General features: G+C 43.4%; 2 protein-coding genes across 7 annotated transcripts in view; both read right to left on the bottom strand.

The window, feature by feature from the left end:
• Positions 1-32: 32 nt before the first annotated feature.
• LOC149748131 (N-acetyllactosaminide beta-1,6-N-acetylglucosaminyl-transferase) lies at positions 33-18,589 on the bottom strand. The gene has a single exon (XM_089918305.1). The coding sequence runs from the start codon at positions 18,413-18,415 to the stop codon at positions 17,474-17,476; it is 942 nt and encodes a 313-aa protein (XP_089774431.1). The 5' UTR covers positions 18,416-18,589; the 3' UTR covers positions 33-17,473.
• Positions 33-20,308, bottom strand: part of LOC149748130 (N-acetyllactosaminide beta-1,6-N-acetylglucosaminyl-transferase-like) — a 65,218-nt gene continuing 44,942 nt past the window's right edge. For all 6 annotated transcript variants that reach the window (XM_089918299.1, XM_089918302.1, XM_089918301.1 and 3 more), the window contains exon 3: positions 33-12,555. In XM_089918299.1, coding sequence (XP_089774425.1) covers positions 12,476-12,555 — 80 coding nt within the window. In that variant the 3' untranslated portion in view covers positions 33-12,475. The remainder of the gene's footprint in view (positions 12,556-20,308) is intronic.

Raw genomic sequence — 20,308 nt, 5'->3', positions numbered from 1 at the left:
GAGGAATGGTTAAAGAAGATGTGGCATACACACACACACACACACACACACACACACACACACACACACACACACACTGGAATATTACTATGCCACAAAAAAGAATGAAATAACACCATGTGCAGCAATGTGGATGGACCTAGAGATTATCGTACTAAGTGAAGTAAGTCAGACAAAGACATATATCATATGATATCACTTCTATGTGAAATCTAAAGAAAAAAGGATACAGATGAACTCATTTACAAAACAGAAATAGACTCACAGACAAAGAAAACAAACTTATGGTTACCAAAGGCGAAAGGAGGGGGGAGGGATAAATTAGGAGTCTGGGAATTAACATATACACACTAATATATAGATAATCAACAAGGACCTACTGTACAGCACAGGGAACTATATTCAATATCTTGTAATAACCTATAATGGAAAAGAGTCTGAAAAAGAATAAATATATGTTTATGTATAACTGAATCACTTTGCTGTACACATGAAACATTGTAAATCAACTATACTGCAACTTAAAAAAAAAGAATTTTTCCAATTATGACGCTATCTAGAGCACAGCTCCATAATGAAGAGGGTATTCTTTTTGTGAAATACTAGAAAACTCAGAATCTCATTGAAATAAAGAAATAATCAAAGGGGGAAAGGCAAGCCTCAGCACTCCTAGGCTTTCTGTGGCAAGGGGCAAGGTAGCACTCGCCTGACTCTGGAAGGCCTATAGAAGGATGAGTTGAGGGAGAGGCACGTGAAGTCTGCTGCCTGCCAGGCTAAGCCACACCCTTGAGGAAGGCGGCAGCTGGTCGTAAGGAAAATGTCATAAAAGACCTTGCATGTTGTGCTGAAAAACTTGGACTTCACCTTGTTGCCAAAGGAGCACCACCTAAGATGTTAGGTCGAGGAGCTCCCGGGCAACAAGTGCCAACTGGAGGAGGAACAAGACCAAAATAAATCATGGTGGAAAGTACACATCAGCCGGTAAACGCATAAGGCACATGTCAACGATAATAACAGTAGCAGTATTACTACTGACCAGATAGATTAAATGACATTAAAAAAACAACAACTTTTAATCAAATTTCTGGAGGAAACCATGCAAGATGTGCTTTGTCTTGTGTGTCATTAACGCCCAAGATTACTAACAGGGCATGGTGCAAAAACGAGTAAGTAAAGCCTCTTAAACTAGGAGGTAAATGTGCTAGTTATGCCTCAGTTAACTACATGTCCTAGAAACAGTTCGAAGGCTCTTACAGTCGAGGCTTTAGTTCTGTAGATATTCACAGGACTTCAGATACTGCATTGAGTTTTTTCTTAAATAAAGAAATAAAGATAGGGGAAAGATTTAAAGTCCCAAGGTCACTAAGGAATTAATGGACTGGGAATTAGTAGAAAGTCTACTTTGTATTATTATTTTTCTACTCCTTCAAACTAGTAGTGAGAAATACGTATGTTGCCTTATTTATGTCATTTATTTATTTTTAAATGTGTTGAATGAATGAATGAATGGAGTCCACATCCCCCATGGTTCCAGGTGCTCATGGATAAATGTTCTTTTAACTGGAATTGGGAACAGAGCAACGGGTATCTTTTTTTCTGACAAACAAAAACTCTGACCAGGTTGATTAAATGACATTAAAAAAAACACAACTTTTCATCAAATTTCTGGAGGAAACCATGTAAGACGTGCTTTGTCTCGTGTGTCATTAACGCCCACGATTACTAACAGGGCATATGGTGCAAAAACCAGGAAGCCTGGGCTCTGGTCACTTTTCTACCTTTAGCCGATTATGTGCTCTTAGGCCCCTACTCGCTTCCTCTTTATAAAGGATGTTCTCCCTGGTCCCTTCCAGCTTTTTAAAATGAGCTACAATTCAGTCTGTTGTAAGGTGAATCGCTAAGCAGCAGTGGTGGAATCCAGGCAGTATGAGGTATGGCCCCTATCCTGTAGGAGCGTATACCTTCACTAGGATTCAAAATACATACAGCTGAAAAGATAACCAACAAAACAGGAAAGACTATAGCTCAGTTCCAAACAAGAGGATGTCCACCAAATGTGACAGGAACTCGGAGAGGAGAAACAGTTTCCTCAGAGGCAGGGTGGTTAGAAAGGGCTTCCGGTGGTGAGACACAGACACCGAGAAAGGCATTCCAGTTGGAGAAATTACGAGTGTGCAAGAACCCAAAAACAAGAAAGCCCAATGTGGAGAAACTTCCCAGGGAGGCTGTAAATCTAGAACTTCTTTGACGTGTCAGCAGATAAAAACCTTCCAATCAGTGAACTATAGCCTCAAAGTACCAGGCATGTTTACAGGGTGAGAGTAAAAGGACTTTTGCCCCCTGTCCCTCCCACAGCTCACCAACTGAGCCAGGGCCTGGCACACGGTGTGTTCAACGCTCGGGAATGGGTCCAGAATCATCTGGGCATTTGAAAGTGCAATTTTCAGCTATGGAAGAAGGAATGTTGAAACCCATGTTTGCCCACTTTTAATTTATATGTTAGAACAGCATAGGCTAGGAGAGCCATCCATGATTTTTTTCTTTTTTCTTTTTGGCCACACCATGCAGCATGTGGGGATCTTAGTTCCCTGACCAGAGACTGAACCCGTGCCCCTGCAGTGGAAGCGCAGAGTCCTAACCACTGGACCGCCAGGGAAGTCCCCATGATTTTTTTCTTTTAAGCCGATTTCTAGCTATCTGGAGGTGTGATTTTACGGTACAAATAGTGCTTTTTTCTCTCTTCCCCCTAGCACACGCCTGTACAAAGACCTAACTATAAATGTACCACATCAGCACTGAATTCTATTCATAATTCCGCACGCATCTTTCCTTGGTTTAATTGCATGTACTAATGCAAACTTCATTATACCTTCATAATTGTTCTGGGACTTGTTTTTCCATTCTCAATTAATTGCTATCCTGGAGTTGAGAAAGAAACTGAGGAAACACAGGCTTGAGCAAAAGCTAGATTTATCATGTTAAAATAGTGAAAAGGGCAGCAAAAGGACTGGGTCTGATGAAGTTTTTGTTGACGTGGCATGGAGAGGCGAAGTTGTATCGGCAGAAAAGGTTAGGTAAATGAGGTGAGATGGTATCATTTCTTGGTCTCACTGCTGGCTGCTCTTTGGAAGGTCATTTTTGTGTGGTTTGCATTGTTACTGAAGCAGGTCAAATGACTCAGGGATTCATTCCTTAATTATAAAATATAGGATTTTTAAAAATTATTATTTTTTATATTTATTTATTTATTTGGTTGCACTGGGTCTTAGTTGCGGCACGCATGTGGGATCGAACTGGGCGCCCTGCATTGGGAGCGCGGAGTCTTATCCACTTCGCCACCGAAGAAGTCCCTATAGGGATTTATTTTTTTCCCCTGGAACTAAGAGTATTTCACAAGAAAGTAAAGAAGGGTGATAATCTAATCCACTTTGGACAACCGGTTAAGTTATTCTGTTCTGGGTGGCTAGATGGTTTGTAAATGAAGCCTTTCATTTATTTGTCTATATCTATCTATCTATCTATCTACCTATCAGTGATGATTATGACGCTAAAGAGAAGAAGATATTTCCGAAGCACATCTTTCACTAAAACAACAATTCTCCCATAATTGAGGAGTCCTCCAAGGGGGTTCACTGGGGAAAATCCACCTTCTCCTGGGACCCAATCATTTTACTTTCTATCCCGTTCATCTAATTAGCAACAGGAGAAGTCGCTGTCTAGATTACGGACGCAAAGCATGATTTCACATTCTCATCTCAGAGGGGGTAAGAAGTTTAACACACAGAATTTTCAAGGCCTAGGTGGCAGATCCAGGAAGCGGTGGTACTAGATCATATCATGGTAGTGTGAGCTGAAGTGATCTACATCTGATTTTGATGGAGCAAAGGTGTCATGGAAACAGTTCCTGCATGCTAAAGGATGCTAAGCGAATATTTGCAAAAGACAGTCTACACAAATCCCCAGAGGCAAATGTCAAAGCCTGTGCAGGTAGGAGGCAACCTTTTAGTAGCAGAAATGTAGCCATTAGTACTACCAACAGCCTGAAATTGGGGGGCTTAGAAAATGAACAATCAATCATCCCACAAAAGTCACAGCCAATTAACATTTCCGGATGAAACTTACCACTGAATTTACCTGTGGAAATTAATTACTTAACCTTGGAAGAACTGACTTATTTGTTTCAGCAAACCACTTGTTTCCAAAAGCCAAACTGGTGTGCCTGTGACTTGAGGTTAAGGATAGTCTAGGTCAAAAGTTTGCAAACTTCTGTTTGACATCTCATTACATGGAGGGGTTGTTAACATACAGGTTGCAGGGCCCCTGCCGCAAGACATCAGTTAGTTTTAGGTGGAATTTAATTATTTCCATTTCTAACAGTCTTGAGACAAAAAGTTTGAGAACCAACGGATCAGATGCCAAAACTCTATGATTTTTTTTTCCTCAATGACCCCACCTGATCTGTTTCCCTAGGACTAAACAATATACTGTAAACAAAACAACCAATATTTCAGGATAAACAATACTGTATAATTTGGAAATACTTAATAAACATGAATTCAAATGGTGGATAGGGCTTCCCTGGTGGCGCAGTGGTTGAGAGCCTGCCTGCCGATGCAGGGGACACGGGTTCGTGCCCCGGTCCGGGAGGATCCCCACATGCCGCGGAGCGGCTGGGCCCGTGAGCCATGGCCGCTGAGCCTGCGCGTCCGGAGCCTGTGCTCCGCAACGGGAGAGGCCACAACAGTGAGAGGCCCGCGTACTGCAAAAAAAAAAAAAAAAAAAAAAAAAGATTTCCTTTGGAAAGTTAATTGGTACTTTTAGGAAGAATGGCAGAAAATGGATATACAGAAAGGTGCTAGTTGCTGTTATTTAAATAAGAGAAACCCTAGTTGCAGGTCATCCTGTCCCAAATGCGTTTTCTAATTTACTGTATACACTGTGCACACCTGTGCATAATCCCAGTCTTTCACAAAATATAGATTAGGACTATTTACCGACAAACAGTGATGTTTTGAGTATCTAGTGTGCCATAAGCTGAAATGGAGGAGGGTGCAGGAGAAGGATACAAACTTTTTTAAAAAGAGAAAGAAAGAGAAAAAGTCAGAAAATACCGTATATTGATGCAGACACAGAGCAACCATAACATGCATGCGCTCCTGGTGGAAGCGTGAATTGGGACCACTCTGGAAAACTGGCAGTATCTACTCAGGCTGCGCACAGACATATCCTCTCCCCCAGCAATTCCATCCCCAGGTATTTGCATTTGCGTACATGTTTATCAAAGGACGCATAGCTCAACATTCACTGCAGCCGTGTTCATAACAGACCCAAATGCCCACCAATGGTTGTTAGACAGCAGGGTTTCTCTACCTTAGCACTACTGGCATTTTGCGCTGAATACGCCTTGTTTGGGGGGCCGTCCTGTGCACCGCAGGATGTTTAGAAACATCCCGGCCTCTACTTACTAGATGCAGTAGCACCCCTTGCCCCCTCTCCCCAAGCTGTGACAACCAGTAATGTCTCCAGATATCGCCAAATGTTCCCTGGGGGGCAAAATCATCCCCCATCCCCAACCGCACACACCTCCTTCTCTCTGCACAGCAACGAGAATGAATCAGTACAACTGCCTGCAACAACCAAAAAAGGAATCTCATAAACATAACACTGAGCAAAAAAAGGCAGACAGAAAAAGGACATGCTGTATATTTCCATTTCTATAAAGGACAAAAACAGGTAAAAGTATCTATGCTGTCAGACATCAGGGTAGTGACTGGGATGCTGGTTATTTCTGTGTCTTGATGCTGGTTGCATGGGTGTGTCTAGTTTGTGAAACTGCATCATTCTGAACCCTAATGATATGTGCACTATGTTATATAATCTCACCAGAAATGAATGAATGAATGAATAAATAAATAAATAAATAATGAGTCAGAGTCCTTCTCCCAGAAATATTCTTCCAGTGGAGTCTCCCAGGTGAATGGGGATCAGATGTCTTTCTGGAATAACTAGTATTTATGGTTATCACTTCTTTTTTTTTTTTTTTTTTTTTTTTTGCGGTACGCGGGCCTCTCACTGCTGTGGCCTCTCCCGTTGCGGAGCACAGGCTCCGGACGCGCAGGCTCAGCAGCCATGGCTCACGGGCCCAGCCACTCCACGGCATGTGGGATCTTCCCGGACTGGGGCACGAACCCGTGTCCCCTGCATCGGCAGGCGGACGCTCAACCACTGCGCCACCAGGGAAGCCCTAGTTATCACTTCTAATCAAATACTCTGCAGGACCACATACCAGAGCCCACATCACTTCTTCCCTAAGCAGACCAAGGCTGTTTCCACTCTGGCTCCTGACACCAGCCACCCTCAGCCATGACCCGACGGCCTCTCCTTCCTACCAGTGGGCAATGCCCAGCAGGAGGGGAGTCAAGAGGAAACAGAACAGGAGGTCAAAAGTGAATTAAAAAACCCCTTGTGGGGCTTTGATCCCTCGATCAGGGATCAAACCCGTGCCCCCTGCAGTGGAAGCACAGAGTCTTAACCACTGGACCAACAGGGAAGTCCCTGGACCAGCAATTTTACTTTCAGAATCTACCCAGGAGAAATGAAAACATGTGTCTATACAAGGACTTGCACAGGAATGTTGACAGCAGCATTATTCATAATGGCCGAGGAGTAGAAACAACAAAAGTTTGACAACAGATGAACGGATAAACAAAATGTGATCTACCCACATAACAGAATAGTAGTCATCTGTATAAAGGAGTGAAGTACTGATTCATGCTACAACCTGGATAAACCTCAAACTCATTACATTAAGTGGAAGGAGCTAGACATGAAAAAACATATATGGCTTGATTTATATGAAATGTCCAGAAAAGGCAAATCTACAAAAACAGAAAACAAAGGGTTGTAAATGGGCGTGAGGTTTCTTTTGCAGGTGATAAAAGTATTCTAAATTAAATTGGGGTAATGGCAGTGCACCTGTAAATATACTAAAAATCACTGAATTGTGTACTTGAAACAGGTGTTTTACGGTATGTGATTTATACACCTGAATTACATACCTCAATTCTGCGGTGTGTAAATTATACCTCAATAAAGCTGTAAACTTAGAGGAAAAAAGGAAGTTTGTCCAGTGCCTCAGATTGAAAAGAACTCATGTGATGGTGATGTACCTGCCTTCTTTTGTAGTGACTAGACCTGGATTGGTTGTCACCTGTCAGTGATTTGGGCAGTAAAAGACTTTTGGGTTTGCATGAAAGCAACACTGTTGCAGGAAAAAAAAAATGGGGCGCGAGAGGATGGTCACATCCCGGGGTCTCAGGCGAGTCCCTGGGACGGGCTGCCAAGTGAGGGACCTTGGCTTCGTGCAGGAAGGAATTCAAGAGCGAGCCGAAGTACAGTGAAAACAGATTTTTTCAAACAGATACACACTCCATAGGAGAGAGGGTAAGGGGTTGTTAGTTTTTATGGGCTGGGTAATTTCATAGGCTAATGAGTGGGAGGATTATGCCAGCTATTTTGGGGAAGGGGCGGAGACTTCCAGGCATTGGGTCACCACCCATTTTTTGGCCTTTCACGGTTGGTTTGGGAACTGTCATGGCGCCTGTGGGTGTGTCATTTAGCTGATGCATTACAATGAGGCTCAAGGTCCACTGGAAGTCGAATCTTCCACCATCTTGGCCTTAGTTGGTTCTAACCAGTTTATGTCGTGTCCTCAAGGGCTCTGTCATTCTTTTAACCTGTCTGAACACCACGCTTTTTTTTTTTTGCGGTACGCGGGCCTCTCACTGTTGTGGCCTCTCCCGTTGCGGAGCAACAGGCTCCGGACGCGCAGGCCCATTGGCCATGGCTCACGCGCGCAGCCGCTCCGCGGCATGTGGGATCTTCCCGGACCGGGGCACGAACCCGTGTCCCCTGCATCGGCAGGCGGACTCTCAACCACTGCGCCACCAGGGAAGCCCACCACGCTTATTTTATAGTAGCAACATAGGGGAATCAAATTCAGTCTGACGGCCAGCACTGTGTGTGAGTTGAGGCTCGCAAAGATAGAAATCGCACTCTGTCTCTCCATGACTCTGCACTCTGTCAGGTCTCCAGAGATACTGAAACATCAATAAACCCTCAGAAGAAGATAAGGGCTACCAGGGAGGAAAAAAGAGCACAGAGGACAAACTCTGCCTGAGGGTGGTGCGAGGTCAGAGATTTCACAGAGCTCAGTACAGTTCAGCTGGGCCCTCAAAGATAATCACGATTTCTCTAGGCAAAGAGGGGCCCAGGGGAAAAACTGGCTGAAAGGCCAGGCGGTCTGCTTAGCAATTACACATGAAATTCAAATGGTAGCAAAATAAAGCACTTTACATTTTCTGAATATTTAAAATCAGAGCTTCTGGGCTTCCCTGGTGGCGCAGTGGTTAAGAATCCGCCTGCCAATGCAGGGGACAAGGGTTCGAGCCCTGGTCCGGGAAGATCCCACATGCCGCGGAGCGGCTGGGCCCGTGAGCCATGGTCTCGGAGCCTGCGCGTCCGTAGCCTGTGCTCCGCAACGGAAGAGGCCACAGCAGTGAGAGGCCCGCGTACCGCAAAAAAAAAAAAAAATCAGAGCTTCTCAGGGTCAAAGTGACTGGCAGATTCCCTTAATTGTTGATTTTACTTTTCTAGCCCTGAACTAAGACAGTTTCAATCCCCCAAATGCATGAAGACAGTGATGTATGCTGACCTCAGCAATCAGATGACCCCTAACTCCTGCACCCACCCACAATCCCAAAGTTTTCTGATGGATTTAGCATAGGTGGTAAGGATGCCTGCCCTTTGGAAAAGGAAGTAGGGGGCAGGATTCCTGCCCCAGGTCCTGCTTAGAGGCTGAAATAGAATTGAAAATAACAAAATAAACTTTCTGCAAAACTGCAGGAGAATTTCCTTCATTTGGAGAAAATATCGTGTTTAAGAGAAGCACAGGGCTTCCCTGGTGGCGCAGTGGTTAAGAATCCGCCTGCCAATGCAGGGGACAAGGGTTCGAGCCCTGGTCCGGGAAGATCCCACATGCCGCGGAGCAACTAAGCCCGTGCACTGCAACTACTGCACCTGCTCTCTAGAGCCTGTGAGCCACAACTACTGAGCCCGCGTGCCACAACTACCGAGCCCACGTGCCACAACTGCTGAGCCCCTGTGCCACAACTACTGAAGCCCACGTGCCTAGAGTCCGTGCTCTGCAACAAGAGAAGCCACCGCAGTGAGAAGCCCGTGCACTGCAACGAAGAGTAGCCCCTGCTCACCGCAACTAGGGAAAGCCTGCACGCAGCAACCAAGACCCAACGCAGCCAAAAATAAATTAATTAATTAAAAAAAATTTTTTAAAAAGCAGGGAAGCAGAATTGTACTCTTTTCTCTCCCATTCATTGGCTCCTCATTCAACATTCTGCTTTGGCCACTCAACTTCTGGCCAAGCCAAAAGTCTAGGTCCTGGTGCCAATCATCCAGTTCACGTTCTCACTTTTGGGGTACAGGAGATGGGGGTGAGGTAGGGAAGCGGGGCTGAGGGCGACCAGGACCCACACACCCAGTTAAGATGCGATGGAAGTGGCTCTATGACCGAAGTAGGAGTAAAGTGGGTGGGCAGGGCGGCTGCTTCTGGTAGGCGGGAAAGGAGCAGAGAAGCTTCTCTGAGGAAGCACGTGACATCTCAGCTAGATCTGGAGAACAAGCCAGGATGAGCAGCAGAAGCAAAGAGCATTTCAGAACAAGGGAACGGCATGAGTAAGGGCCTGCAGACCGTTTGTCTTCTAGGTTGTTAGGATGACAGAAGCCTGGCAGAGTTAAGAGGCTCTCAACTCATCACAGAATGCTGCTTCCTAATAAGAGGAAAGAGAAACCAGCCACTTAAGGCTCTACACATGTGATGTTGCTAAGAAAAGCAACAGCTGAGGGGTAACCTCTGTGGGCCACATATCCAGTTTCTAGCAAAAAATTATCCCTGTACCTTCAAAACCAAAGGTGGTTCTTCTCTCTCTTTTCTTTTTTCTTTGACCACACACAGAAGTTTTAAAATTGTAACACTAAAAGTTCAACAATCCACATCAAAGAAGTTCATCTGGGCTTCCCTGGTGGCGCAGTGGTTGAGAGTCCGCCTGCCGATGCAGGGGACACGGGTTCGTGCCCCGGTCGGGGAAGATCCCACATGCCGCGGAGCGGCTGGGCCCGTGAGCCATGGCTGCTGAGCCTGCACGTCCGGAGCCTGTGCTCTGCAACGGGAGAGGCCACAACAGTGAGAGGCCCACGTACCGCAAAAAAAAAAAAAAAAAAAGTTAGTTCATCTGTTCCCCCTCTCTTTGAACATTTAATGAGTTTCTACAACAGACCGGGTACAATTTGTGTACTGTCTAATCCTTCCCACAGTCTGACAAGGAGATTTTTTAAAAATATATTTATTTATTTATTTGGTTGCACTGAGTCTTAGTTGCAGCAGGCGGGCTCCTTAGTTGTGGCATGCAAACTCTTAGTTGTGGCATGCATATGGGATCTAGTTCCCTGACCAAGGATCAAACCTGGGCCCCTTGCGATGGGAGCACAGAGTCTTATCCATTGTGCCACCAGGGAAGTCCCCTGACAAGGAGATATTTTGATGAGAATCAGGCTCAGAGAAATTAAGCATCTTGCCCAAAGTTATGCAGACTGAAGGTGGCAGAGCCAGGACTGCTTTTAAATCCCACCAGCAAATTGGGAGCCACCGTCTGATGCTGCAGAGTAAACAGATCTTTATTTAGGTTTGTCAAAAACACTCTACAGTTGCTTAAACCTGAAATGCATTCAACTGGTGACCACTGATTTTAGTTCAGTTGAGCCTAATTCCTATTTTTTTTTTTTGTCTTCAATCTCCTTTTAGCTTCCTTAGTATAAAATTAAGATAGGTCACCATAGGAAGAAATGTTATTTCTGAATATGAAGTATTAATAATATTTTCATTAAATTAATGAAATTTTAATATTAATTTGATATTTTAAAAGTCTTTATTGAGATAGAATTGACACACAGCACTGTATAAGTGTAAGGCATATGGCATAATAATTCGACTTATATACGTCACGAAATGATGACCACATAAGTTTAGTGAATATCCATCACATAGACACAAAAGAAAAAGAAAAAATACTTTTTCCTTGTGATGAGAACGCTTAGGATTTACTCGAAGAACTTTCATAGAGAAATACAGCAGTGTTCATTATATTAATTATGACGTACGTTACATCCCATATTTATCTTATAAATGGAAGTTTGTATCTTTTGACTGCCTTCATCCAATTTCCACCCCCATGTAACCACAGATCTGATCTCTTTTACTATGAGTTTGTTTGTTTTTGAAGTATAATTGACCTATGTTAGCTCCTGTTACACAGCACAGTAATTTGCTATTTCTACACATTTCAAAATAATCTCCACGATAAGTCTGGTTACCATCTGTCACCACCCAAAGATATTACAGTGTTATTGATTCTGTTCCCCATGCTGTACGTTTCATACCCGTGACTCATTTATCTTGCAACTGGAAGTTTGTAACTCTTAATCTCCCTCACATATTTCTCTCCATCTGCAAACCTCCTCCCCTCTGGCAACCACCTGTTTGTTCTCTGTATCTACAACTCTGTTTTGTTGTTTTTTCATTTGTTTTGTTTTTTTAGATTCTACATATAAGTGAAATCATATGGTATTTTTCTTTCTTTATTTGACTTATTTCACTTAGCATAATACTCTCTAGGTCTACCCATGTTGTCACAAATGGCAAGATTTCATTCTTCTTTATGGCTGAGTAATATTCCTGTGTGTGTGTGTGTGTGCGCGTGTGTGTATACCACATCTTCTTTATCCATTCATCTGTTGATGGGCACTTAGGTTGTTTCCATATCTTGTCTATACTAAATAATGCAGAAATGAACATAGGGGTATATACTGATACATGTTTTTGAATTAGCATTTTTGTTTTCTTTGGATAAATACCCAGCAGTGGGATTGCTGGATCGTATGGTAGTTCTATTTTTAATTGTTTTGAGGAGAGATGGTATTTCCTTGAAAAAGAACTCACAGATATCCCAACTCACTGATTTCCTTTCCTATGCAGTTGACAAAAGTCAGTATTTCTAGCAGATAGAAAAACAGAGATTGTTCAAGCTAATAGTAAAACTTATCCCCCAAATTTCCTTCCCCTGCAAGTCTGCCCATACACGCAGTGATCCTGGAAGCTCTTTGAGCATGATGTGTTTGAGAAACATAAATTCCCTCTGGACATAGCAAGATCCCAGCCAAATCCTTGGGGCCATGACTACGAGTTCCCAGAAGCAGCTTTATTTAGATCTGTTCTTCCTCCCTCCTCTCAAGGTTCCAGCATTCAGCACCTCAGCACTGCATCTGTACGTATAAAGGGACTAAAGCAAGTAGCCAGCCTCCAATAATGACAGAGTCCGGCCAGTATGGACTCTATAGCAGAGACTCAACAAGCCTCCCCTTTCAAGGGCACATGGGTACATACAAGACAGAGAATTCCAGAAGGGCTGGTCCATAGTCTGGTTCCTGGGGGGAAAAAATGAGAAGCAAGTAGAATCTGTCTTCCAAGCCCACGATCTCCAATTTTCTTCTTTTCTCTATTCCTTCCCCATCAGATATCTTGGCATTCCTTTTTTCTCCCATCTCCAACAAAACCTGCTCTCAGATTTTTTTTTTCTGAGATTTTTTCAGAATGAGAAAGGAGGAAAGGCTCTTTTCTCATTCATTCATTAATATGAATTTGAAATAAGCTCCCACTGAATCATATCAGAAATATTCCTTTGTAGCAAGTGGGGCAGAAACCACTGGTCAGTTTTGAAATCTTTAAATCCACGGACCACATGATGAATGAAGCATGCCCACTGAAAGCCCCTGTCACAGGCAGAGCCATGCAGCCTGGAGGGGCACATGACGCATAACTCATAAGGGAAGTAGGAGGCAGTGAACTTGAATGTCTGGCTGGTAAAAGGATCTTTTCTCCAGTTGGAAGTCAGCCACAGCTGAGTCAGATGAGGAACTAAAATGTGGCCATCTTGTTGTAGACGGGATTAACAAATGGAACTGGGGAGGAGAGAGGTGGGGGGAAAGTGGGGGAAAGATGGAGGGAGGAGAAGTGGGGAAGGCAGGAACCCTCACTTCACAACAGCTGGTGAAGTCTGTTGGGCAGTATCTTTCAAGGCCCCTGTGAACTCTCTTTGTATAACACTTCTGTCCTCATGGGCCCCTTCGCTTGAGTGGACCACCCAGGAATTCTCATCTTCCAAGAGGCTTCCAGAGGACCTGTCATGGCCGAAGAGCCTTACTATGTATGAGAGAGAGGAGACCACGTTTTGTTTTGCGTTTTGACACTGCCACCCTGGCCACACCTGACCCGAATGGTCTGGGGCCTCGATGGAGGGCAGCGCGTCTACACAGAGGTCAGCCACAGCCCAGGAAGTGGCCTGGAATGAGAAAAGGGATGCTCGTTGTACAGTGACAACTCGACCCACAGCAAGCCTCTCTGGGAATAAATATCTGAAGGAGACAGAGGAATTGCCATCAACGGGAACAGCCCAGAATCTGGCTGGAGACACGAGGGGAAGGCATTGAAAGTAGAAGCCGCGGGGCCCACAAGCAAGTGAAAACTCTGAAGCAGAGGTAAGACTTTCATATAAGTAAAAAGAAGCAGAATGAAGATGCTGACACATGAGCACGCCGACTTCTCCGTGTGGCTCTCGGACGGCACCACTGCTGGCTGACCATTCTCCCCAGAGCAGGGAGGACACCTGGCTGCCTGCTCTGTCCACTACAGTAGCCACGGGCACAACTGATATTTGGGGTATATTGGGTTAAATAAAATACATGATTTAAATTCATCTGACCTGTTAATTTTTGTTTCTTTAATGTAGCCACAAAAGACCTGAAAGTACACATGTGGCTCACACTGTATTTCTATCAGGTGGTGTTCTAGTTCCCCATGAGGCTGTTTCAACCACGAGATCTTTTTTCTTCTGTCCTATTACTCCTTAGAGAAACCTAATAAGCCCCAATCACTGCAATCAACTAGAACAATCTTAAAATGTCCAGAACAAACAACGAACATACGCATGCATCAGCAAAGAATGACCCTCAAAACAGAAATGACCCAGATTTTCACATAGCAGGAGGAACAGTTAAACAAGACAGCCACTTAAGTTTCTGATTCCCTTACCTCCTCATGACTAAGCCCTACACTCAGGCCTACCTCAGGTCCTGCAAGAGGTGGCTGGACCAGTGAAGGGCCACAGGCCTCTAACAAGGATCCCATACCCATTACACAGAAACAATTTTAAGGGCTCACTCTTTTAAGTTTTTGAAATGCATGGAGCAGTCCATTTGTTTTCCATTGTTTTGCTGATCTGTAATTGCTGGTATTTACCAGAGGTGTAAAAATCTAGTTGCAATAGAGAAATCATGTTGAGAACTCAATACTTCTGTTCAGTAAATTGATTAGAATCATTAGTTAGTATCACGAACTTCAGAGTGGAAGAGACTCACAGGCCATCTTGTTCAACACTTGATAATTGAGTTCCTTGACAGGGTTTTTTCAGCCTCTGCTTCCGAATATCCCTTGGGTTTGTTCACCACTGAGGAAGCTACCCATTCTAATCCCAAATCCGCGGGTTCTTTTATCTCCCACCACTGACCCTGGATTCTTCTTCCAAAACTACAGCATTGGTTCAATTTCTGTCTCCTGGGCAAACGTTTTAATTATGTGAAGGCAGTGATCCCTTTTCAAGTCTTTTGCAGATTGAATATCCTTTTTGTTTGTCTTGGTCCCTTCTTTGAAAAATGGGGTCTGGCCTTTTAACCTTCTTGGCTACTCTCTTTGGAATCTGCTTTGTGAATGTCTCCCCTTACAGGTTGGTGCCCAGACCTGAATGGTCAATACATATTTGGTCCAAGCAACACAAAAGTGAGAAGAGGGCCTTTTACCTCCCTTATTCTGGGTACTACAATCCCATATAAACAGCTTAATGGTCATGACTCCCCACTTCAATTTCTTGAGCCCTGATTTCTTTTTTGACCGTGATCTCTGCCAAAAGAAGTCCTTTTATTTTTTTTAATTAAAAAAGTAATAAAAAATAAAAATTTTTGTTGAAGCATAGTTGATTTACAATGTTGTGTTAGTTTCAAGTGTACAGCAAAGTGATTCATATATATATATACACATATATATATATCTTTTTTTCAGATTCTTTTCCATTATAGGCTATCACAAGATATTGAGTATAGTTCCCTGTGCTATAAGGTAGGTCCTTGTCCTGATTTCTTTTTTAACAATTGTTTATTTATTTATTTTAAATTTATTTATTTTTGGCTGCGTTGGGTCTTCGTTGCTGCGCGCGGGCTTTCTCTAGTTGCGGCGAGCGGGGTCTACTCTTCGTTGCTGTGCGCGGACTTCTCATTGCGGTGGCTTCTCTTGTTGCGGAGCACCAGCTCTAGGCGCGTGGGCTTCAGTCGTTGTGGCTCGAGGGCTCTAGGGCGCAGGCTTAGTAGTTGTGGTGGGTACACGGGTATAGTTGCTCCGCAGCATGTGGGATCCTCCCAGACCAGGGCTCGAACCCGTGTCCCCTACGTTGGCAGGCGGATTCTTAACCACTGAGCCACCAGGGAAGTCCTGTCCTGATTTCTTTCATCACTAGGACATTACCCCTTCCCGCTTTGGGAAAACCACAGATTTAAAAAGCATTCTATCATAGCTGCCTTCTAAGTAGCTGTATTTCCTTTGCTTTTATGCCTGCACCAGTCCTCCATTACTAGGATTTTAGAATATTTTTCTTTTTTTGCTATTATAAGTGACACTATGATGAAAATACTTTTAAATTAATCTTTTCCCTATCTCTGTTTATTTTTTAAGAATAAATCCCTAGGTGTAAAATTAAGTAAAAGGATATGAACATTTTCAAAGCCGTTTGACATATAGGTGCCTAATTGTCCTTCAGAAAGACTGTGCAGGTTTATACTTTTTCTAGTGGTCTGTATTGGAACACTCATTGCCCATCCTGGAGTTAGGTTTTTTTTTTTAACACCAATTTGAGAAGTAAAGAATTGTAATCATTTATTTTAATTTGTATTGGTGGTGAGCATTGGTATATGATTGTTTAGCATATGTATTTCTACATGTCATGGTTAATCTGATGTGTTCCTTTTTCCTATTTGTGAGATGTATTTATGTGTTAAAGATATTAACCTGGCTGTATGTTGTTTCTTTTGCAGCTACTTTTTCCCCAGTGGATTTTTCTGTTTTCACAATTTTGCCAAGTATTACCAAGGAAAAAAATTAAAAAAAAAAAAAAAAAAAAAAGCATTGTAAGTCTAGGAAGCTTTGTATACAAACATCAAAAACAAGCATCCACGATGGTTCACAGCCCTGGCTGTTCCTGAGAATTTCCCGGAGGCTGAACAAATACTGAAGTCCACATCTACCCAGGAAATCAGGAAATGTATTTTTAAAAGCTCCAGGCGACTGTAATATGTATCCAGGGTTGAACCACTAATCTCAAGAAACCATGACCTTGATGCTCATGTTGATTCAAGTTAGTTTTCCTTTGAAAACTGAATCTGAAATGTGAATTGAAATGTGAATCTGAATTTTTATTTCAAATTGAACTAGCAGAACTGAATTAGTTCACTGTAAACAACTGGAGATTATTCAAGTCATTTGGAACTTGGACCAAGGAAATGTGGAGTTAGTTTAGGAACAACTGAGACCGAACTGAAAATCACCTTAAAAGAACATCAGGCTTAGGCAACCTGATTTATAATTGGCATGTTTGCTTACTAGCAGGGTAATTTGAGCACATCATATAACCACACTGGTTTCATTGTCTATAAAATAAAGGCACTGGTCTAAGAATCTTTAAGAGGCTCTAAATTTTGGACTCAGTTCCAGGAAAGAACGTGCAAATGAAAATTGTTAAAGTTGTATCTTGCTCTCATTTTGAAATGATCTGAATTTAGCTATTGGAGCTTCAATAGGGGCAAAGGTATTATTTAAGTGTTCAAATTGCTGCTCAAATTTAATTTATCATATTTATGCCTGATTTTAAATACCATCACATTTAAAGGAGAATTGTGTTTAATCTTTCATTCGCCAGTCAGTGTTCCTCAGTTCCTTGCCATGTCTCAAGACTACAGCACATATTCGAAGTGGGTCTATGGGCTCAGAAAGGTAGCTTGGTATGTCAGCAAAATCAAGTCGAACAGTCAGTCTCTACCTCTGCCCTAATCACTATGCCTCAGTTTCTTCATCTGTAAAATGGAGATGAGTTATATCACCCACTCTGTGAGCAGAGCTGCTGTACAGATTTTTTTAATGAATAGTTGAAAATGTAAAGATCTTTAAAAATGTTAATTTTTTTTCACTATTTTTCAGTGGTTCATTCCGTATTGGCCACGCAATGTTTATTCATAAAAACAAAAGTTAAGAGACATACATACCAGGAATCCTATTGAGTGTGACCCAGAAATGTTCATCAGGACTGTAGGTGTCCTTGGACCAGGACAGTAAGTCAAGTGCCCGCTGGTCTTGGAGGACAAAATTAGCGAATTCCCTCGTGAGGGCCACGTAGGCAGTGCCAAAGTAAATAGTCATGTTGTGAGGAGGTGGAGTTTTCAATTTTGCGGTTTTAATCATGTAGGAATTTCTTTTGCTCAATAGTTCTTGGTGGACATATTTAGTCCGTCCAATAGCATGATCGGGAGGCAGCACCCCTGGGGTGATGTTTTTCCCTTTAAATCCTTTCAGATACTGAACTATCTCCCTGTTGGTTTTCAGGGGGAAATCTTGCCCACAGGTGTTGATGGCATATTTCCACGGAACCTCAGAGCCTGCAAGATCTTTGATGCAGTTCAGGTCAGCCTGAAGCCTGGAAATCCCACCGTAGACCACGGGCTCCATCTTGGAAGCCAGAAAAGCATTTGGGAAGCAGCTCAGTAATTGCTTCACTGCATCTTTAAATGTATCTGTTGCCTTTTCATCCACATGAACACAGTAGACATTTTGGGGCATGTAAATTGCCCTGAAGAGTCTCTCAAAAGTGCCAAAATCTTTGTGGATGGTCATCATGTAAGCCAAAGGGAAGCCAGCCTCTTCTTCAGAGAGTGCTTCTGTTATGTAGTGACTTTGAGCTATGTACTCATAACAGGTAGATTCACTGAGGGTAGTTTTCAATGCATTCTCTGTTGGGTAAAAAACCTTCCCCTTATAAATCTGACGACAGGCTTCTGCTAATAGCGAAGCATTGGACAGAGATGCTCCCAGGAAATTTTTATTCTCCCATAACTCATGATTGTAAACGAACACAAAAATCAGACCAGTGACCAGAGACACACAAAAAAGACACTGCTTCCAAGAGCCCATCATTCAAAACCAGGAAATGAGTAAAATGTCTCTTGGGATCTGATCAGAGCGTAGGTAGATTTAACTTACATTTTCTCCAGAATCCATAACCATCCTTTTGGTAGGTGCAGTTCTGATCGGCTGTTCCGTAACCTTCCAGTTGAGCATGCTTGTCCTTTCTTTCTGTCTTCCTTTTCTCCTCGTTTGCCACTGCATTGCATTTCTACCTTTCTTCCTCACATTTCTTAAGTAACTTTTTGGGATTTGCTTTGCTCAGTCCCCACACCCCCTTCCTGCAACCTGTTTCTACATAAAAACAAGTTGCCTCAGGGAGGTTTTGACTCCAATGTGTCCACCTTTCCCTACAGGAAAATCACCAAGGGGTGAACTGACTATTCTGAAAGCCATTGCTCTAAGACTTTAACCCCAGCCTCTTCTCCTGGCCAAAAGGTTGGCAACTCTGTCAGCTCCAACTTCCTGTTAATCATTGTGTTCAACTGACTGAGTTTGTTTGCTTAAACAGCACTGCCAAGTTAAAAGCGTGGGTTCTAAGCATGTGAACACTGCCTGGAGAGATATTCTGTCAATAAATATTTAGTGCTTAAAAATTAATCACTTAACCTTGCCTTTTTCCACACACGCCCCCCTCTCCATATTGGCTGGCTATGCTATTAAAGCACGGCATATGACTAACTGTTGAGCCATTCTTTCCAGCGCTTAATTTTCTCTGCTACGAGGTAAGGTCCTTAAAAAGGCACATTAGCAAGCGAACCTCCCCACCTAACTCGTCACAGTATGATGAATAAAGGCTAATGGAAAAAAAAAAAACAACCCAACCCCCCAAAAAACTGACAGCCCATTGTAACCCCCAAATTGCTAAAGCTGAAGTTAGTGAATGTCAAGTTTATTTCACCCAAGCCCAGGGAGACCAGCCTGAGGCCTGGAGAGGCAGGAGAGAAGAATCATCTCAGTTTGGGATGTTTTAGAACTTAAGGAGAGAGGCTCTTAGATTCATATATATAAACCATTCCAAACTATTAGATTCATATATATAAACCATTCCATTTCCCTATCTGTAAAACATGAGAATAATTTTATCACCTTCATAGGTCAGTCGTGAGAATACAATGAGAAAGCGCATCAAGGGTTCATGGCCTGTCCAGCAATGAATGAGGTGGAGATAGAAGATAGCTGGGCCCCAGGCTGAGATGCTGGTGCTTCAAGGTAAAATAAAGGCAGGAGCTGAGGGGCTTCCCTGGTGGCACAGTGGTTGAGAATCCACCTGCCAATGCAGGGGACACGGGTTCGAGCCCTGATCCAGGAAGATCCCACCTGCTGCAGAGCAACTAAACCCGTGCGCCACAACTACTGAGCCTGTGCCCTAGAGCCTGTGAGACACAACTACTGAGCCCGTGTGCCACAACTACTGAAGCCTGCGTGCCTAGAGCCCGTGCTCCACAACAAGAGAAGCCACAGCAGTGAGAAGCCCATACATCACAATGAAGAAGAGTAGCCTCTGCTCGCCACAACTAGAGAAAGCCCGTGTGCAGCAACAAAGACCCAATACAGCCAAAAAAAAAAAAAAGTCAGTAGCAGAGAGGAGCTGAGCTCTGCTTGAGTAAAAAGATAAGACAACCACATTCTTCACTCTTGAGGTCAAGGAGACCTCCCTGACTACACATGTGCAGAAAGTTTCCTTAGGGTCAAAAAAGGAAGGGGGTGGGAATTCCCTGGCAGTCCAGTGGTTAGGGCTCCAAGCTTCCACTGCTGGGGGGCACAGGTTTGATCCCTGGTTGGGGAACTAAGATCCCACATGCTGTGTGGTGCAGCCAAAACAACAAAAAACAAAAAACAAAAAGGGAGGGGGCGCTAGCCCGTAATATGTCCTGCCAGCCTTCCAGAGACCCTCGCACTAGA

The sequence above is a fragment of the Delphinapterus leucas genome, chromosome 10, assembly GCF_059928025.1.
Source record: "Delphinapterus leucas isolate spDelLeu-1000000601 "Yukka" chromosome 10, BTC_Dleu_Yukka2, whole genome shotgun sequence".
Taxonomy (NCBI): Eukaryota; Metazoa; Chordata; class Mammalia; order Artiodactyla; family Monodontidae; genus Delphinapterus; species Delphinapterus leucas.
This window is presented reverse-complemented; position numbering and strand designations above follow the sequence as displayed.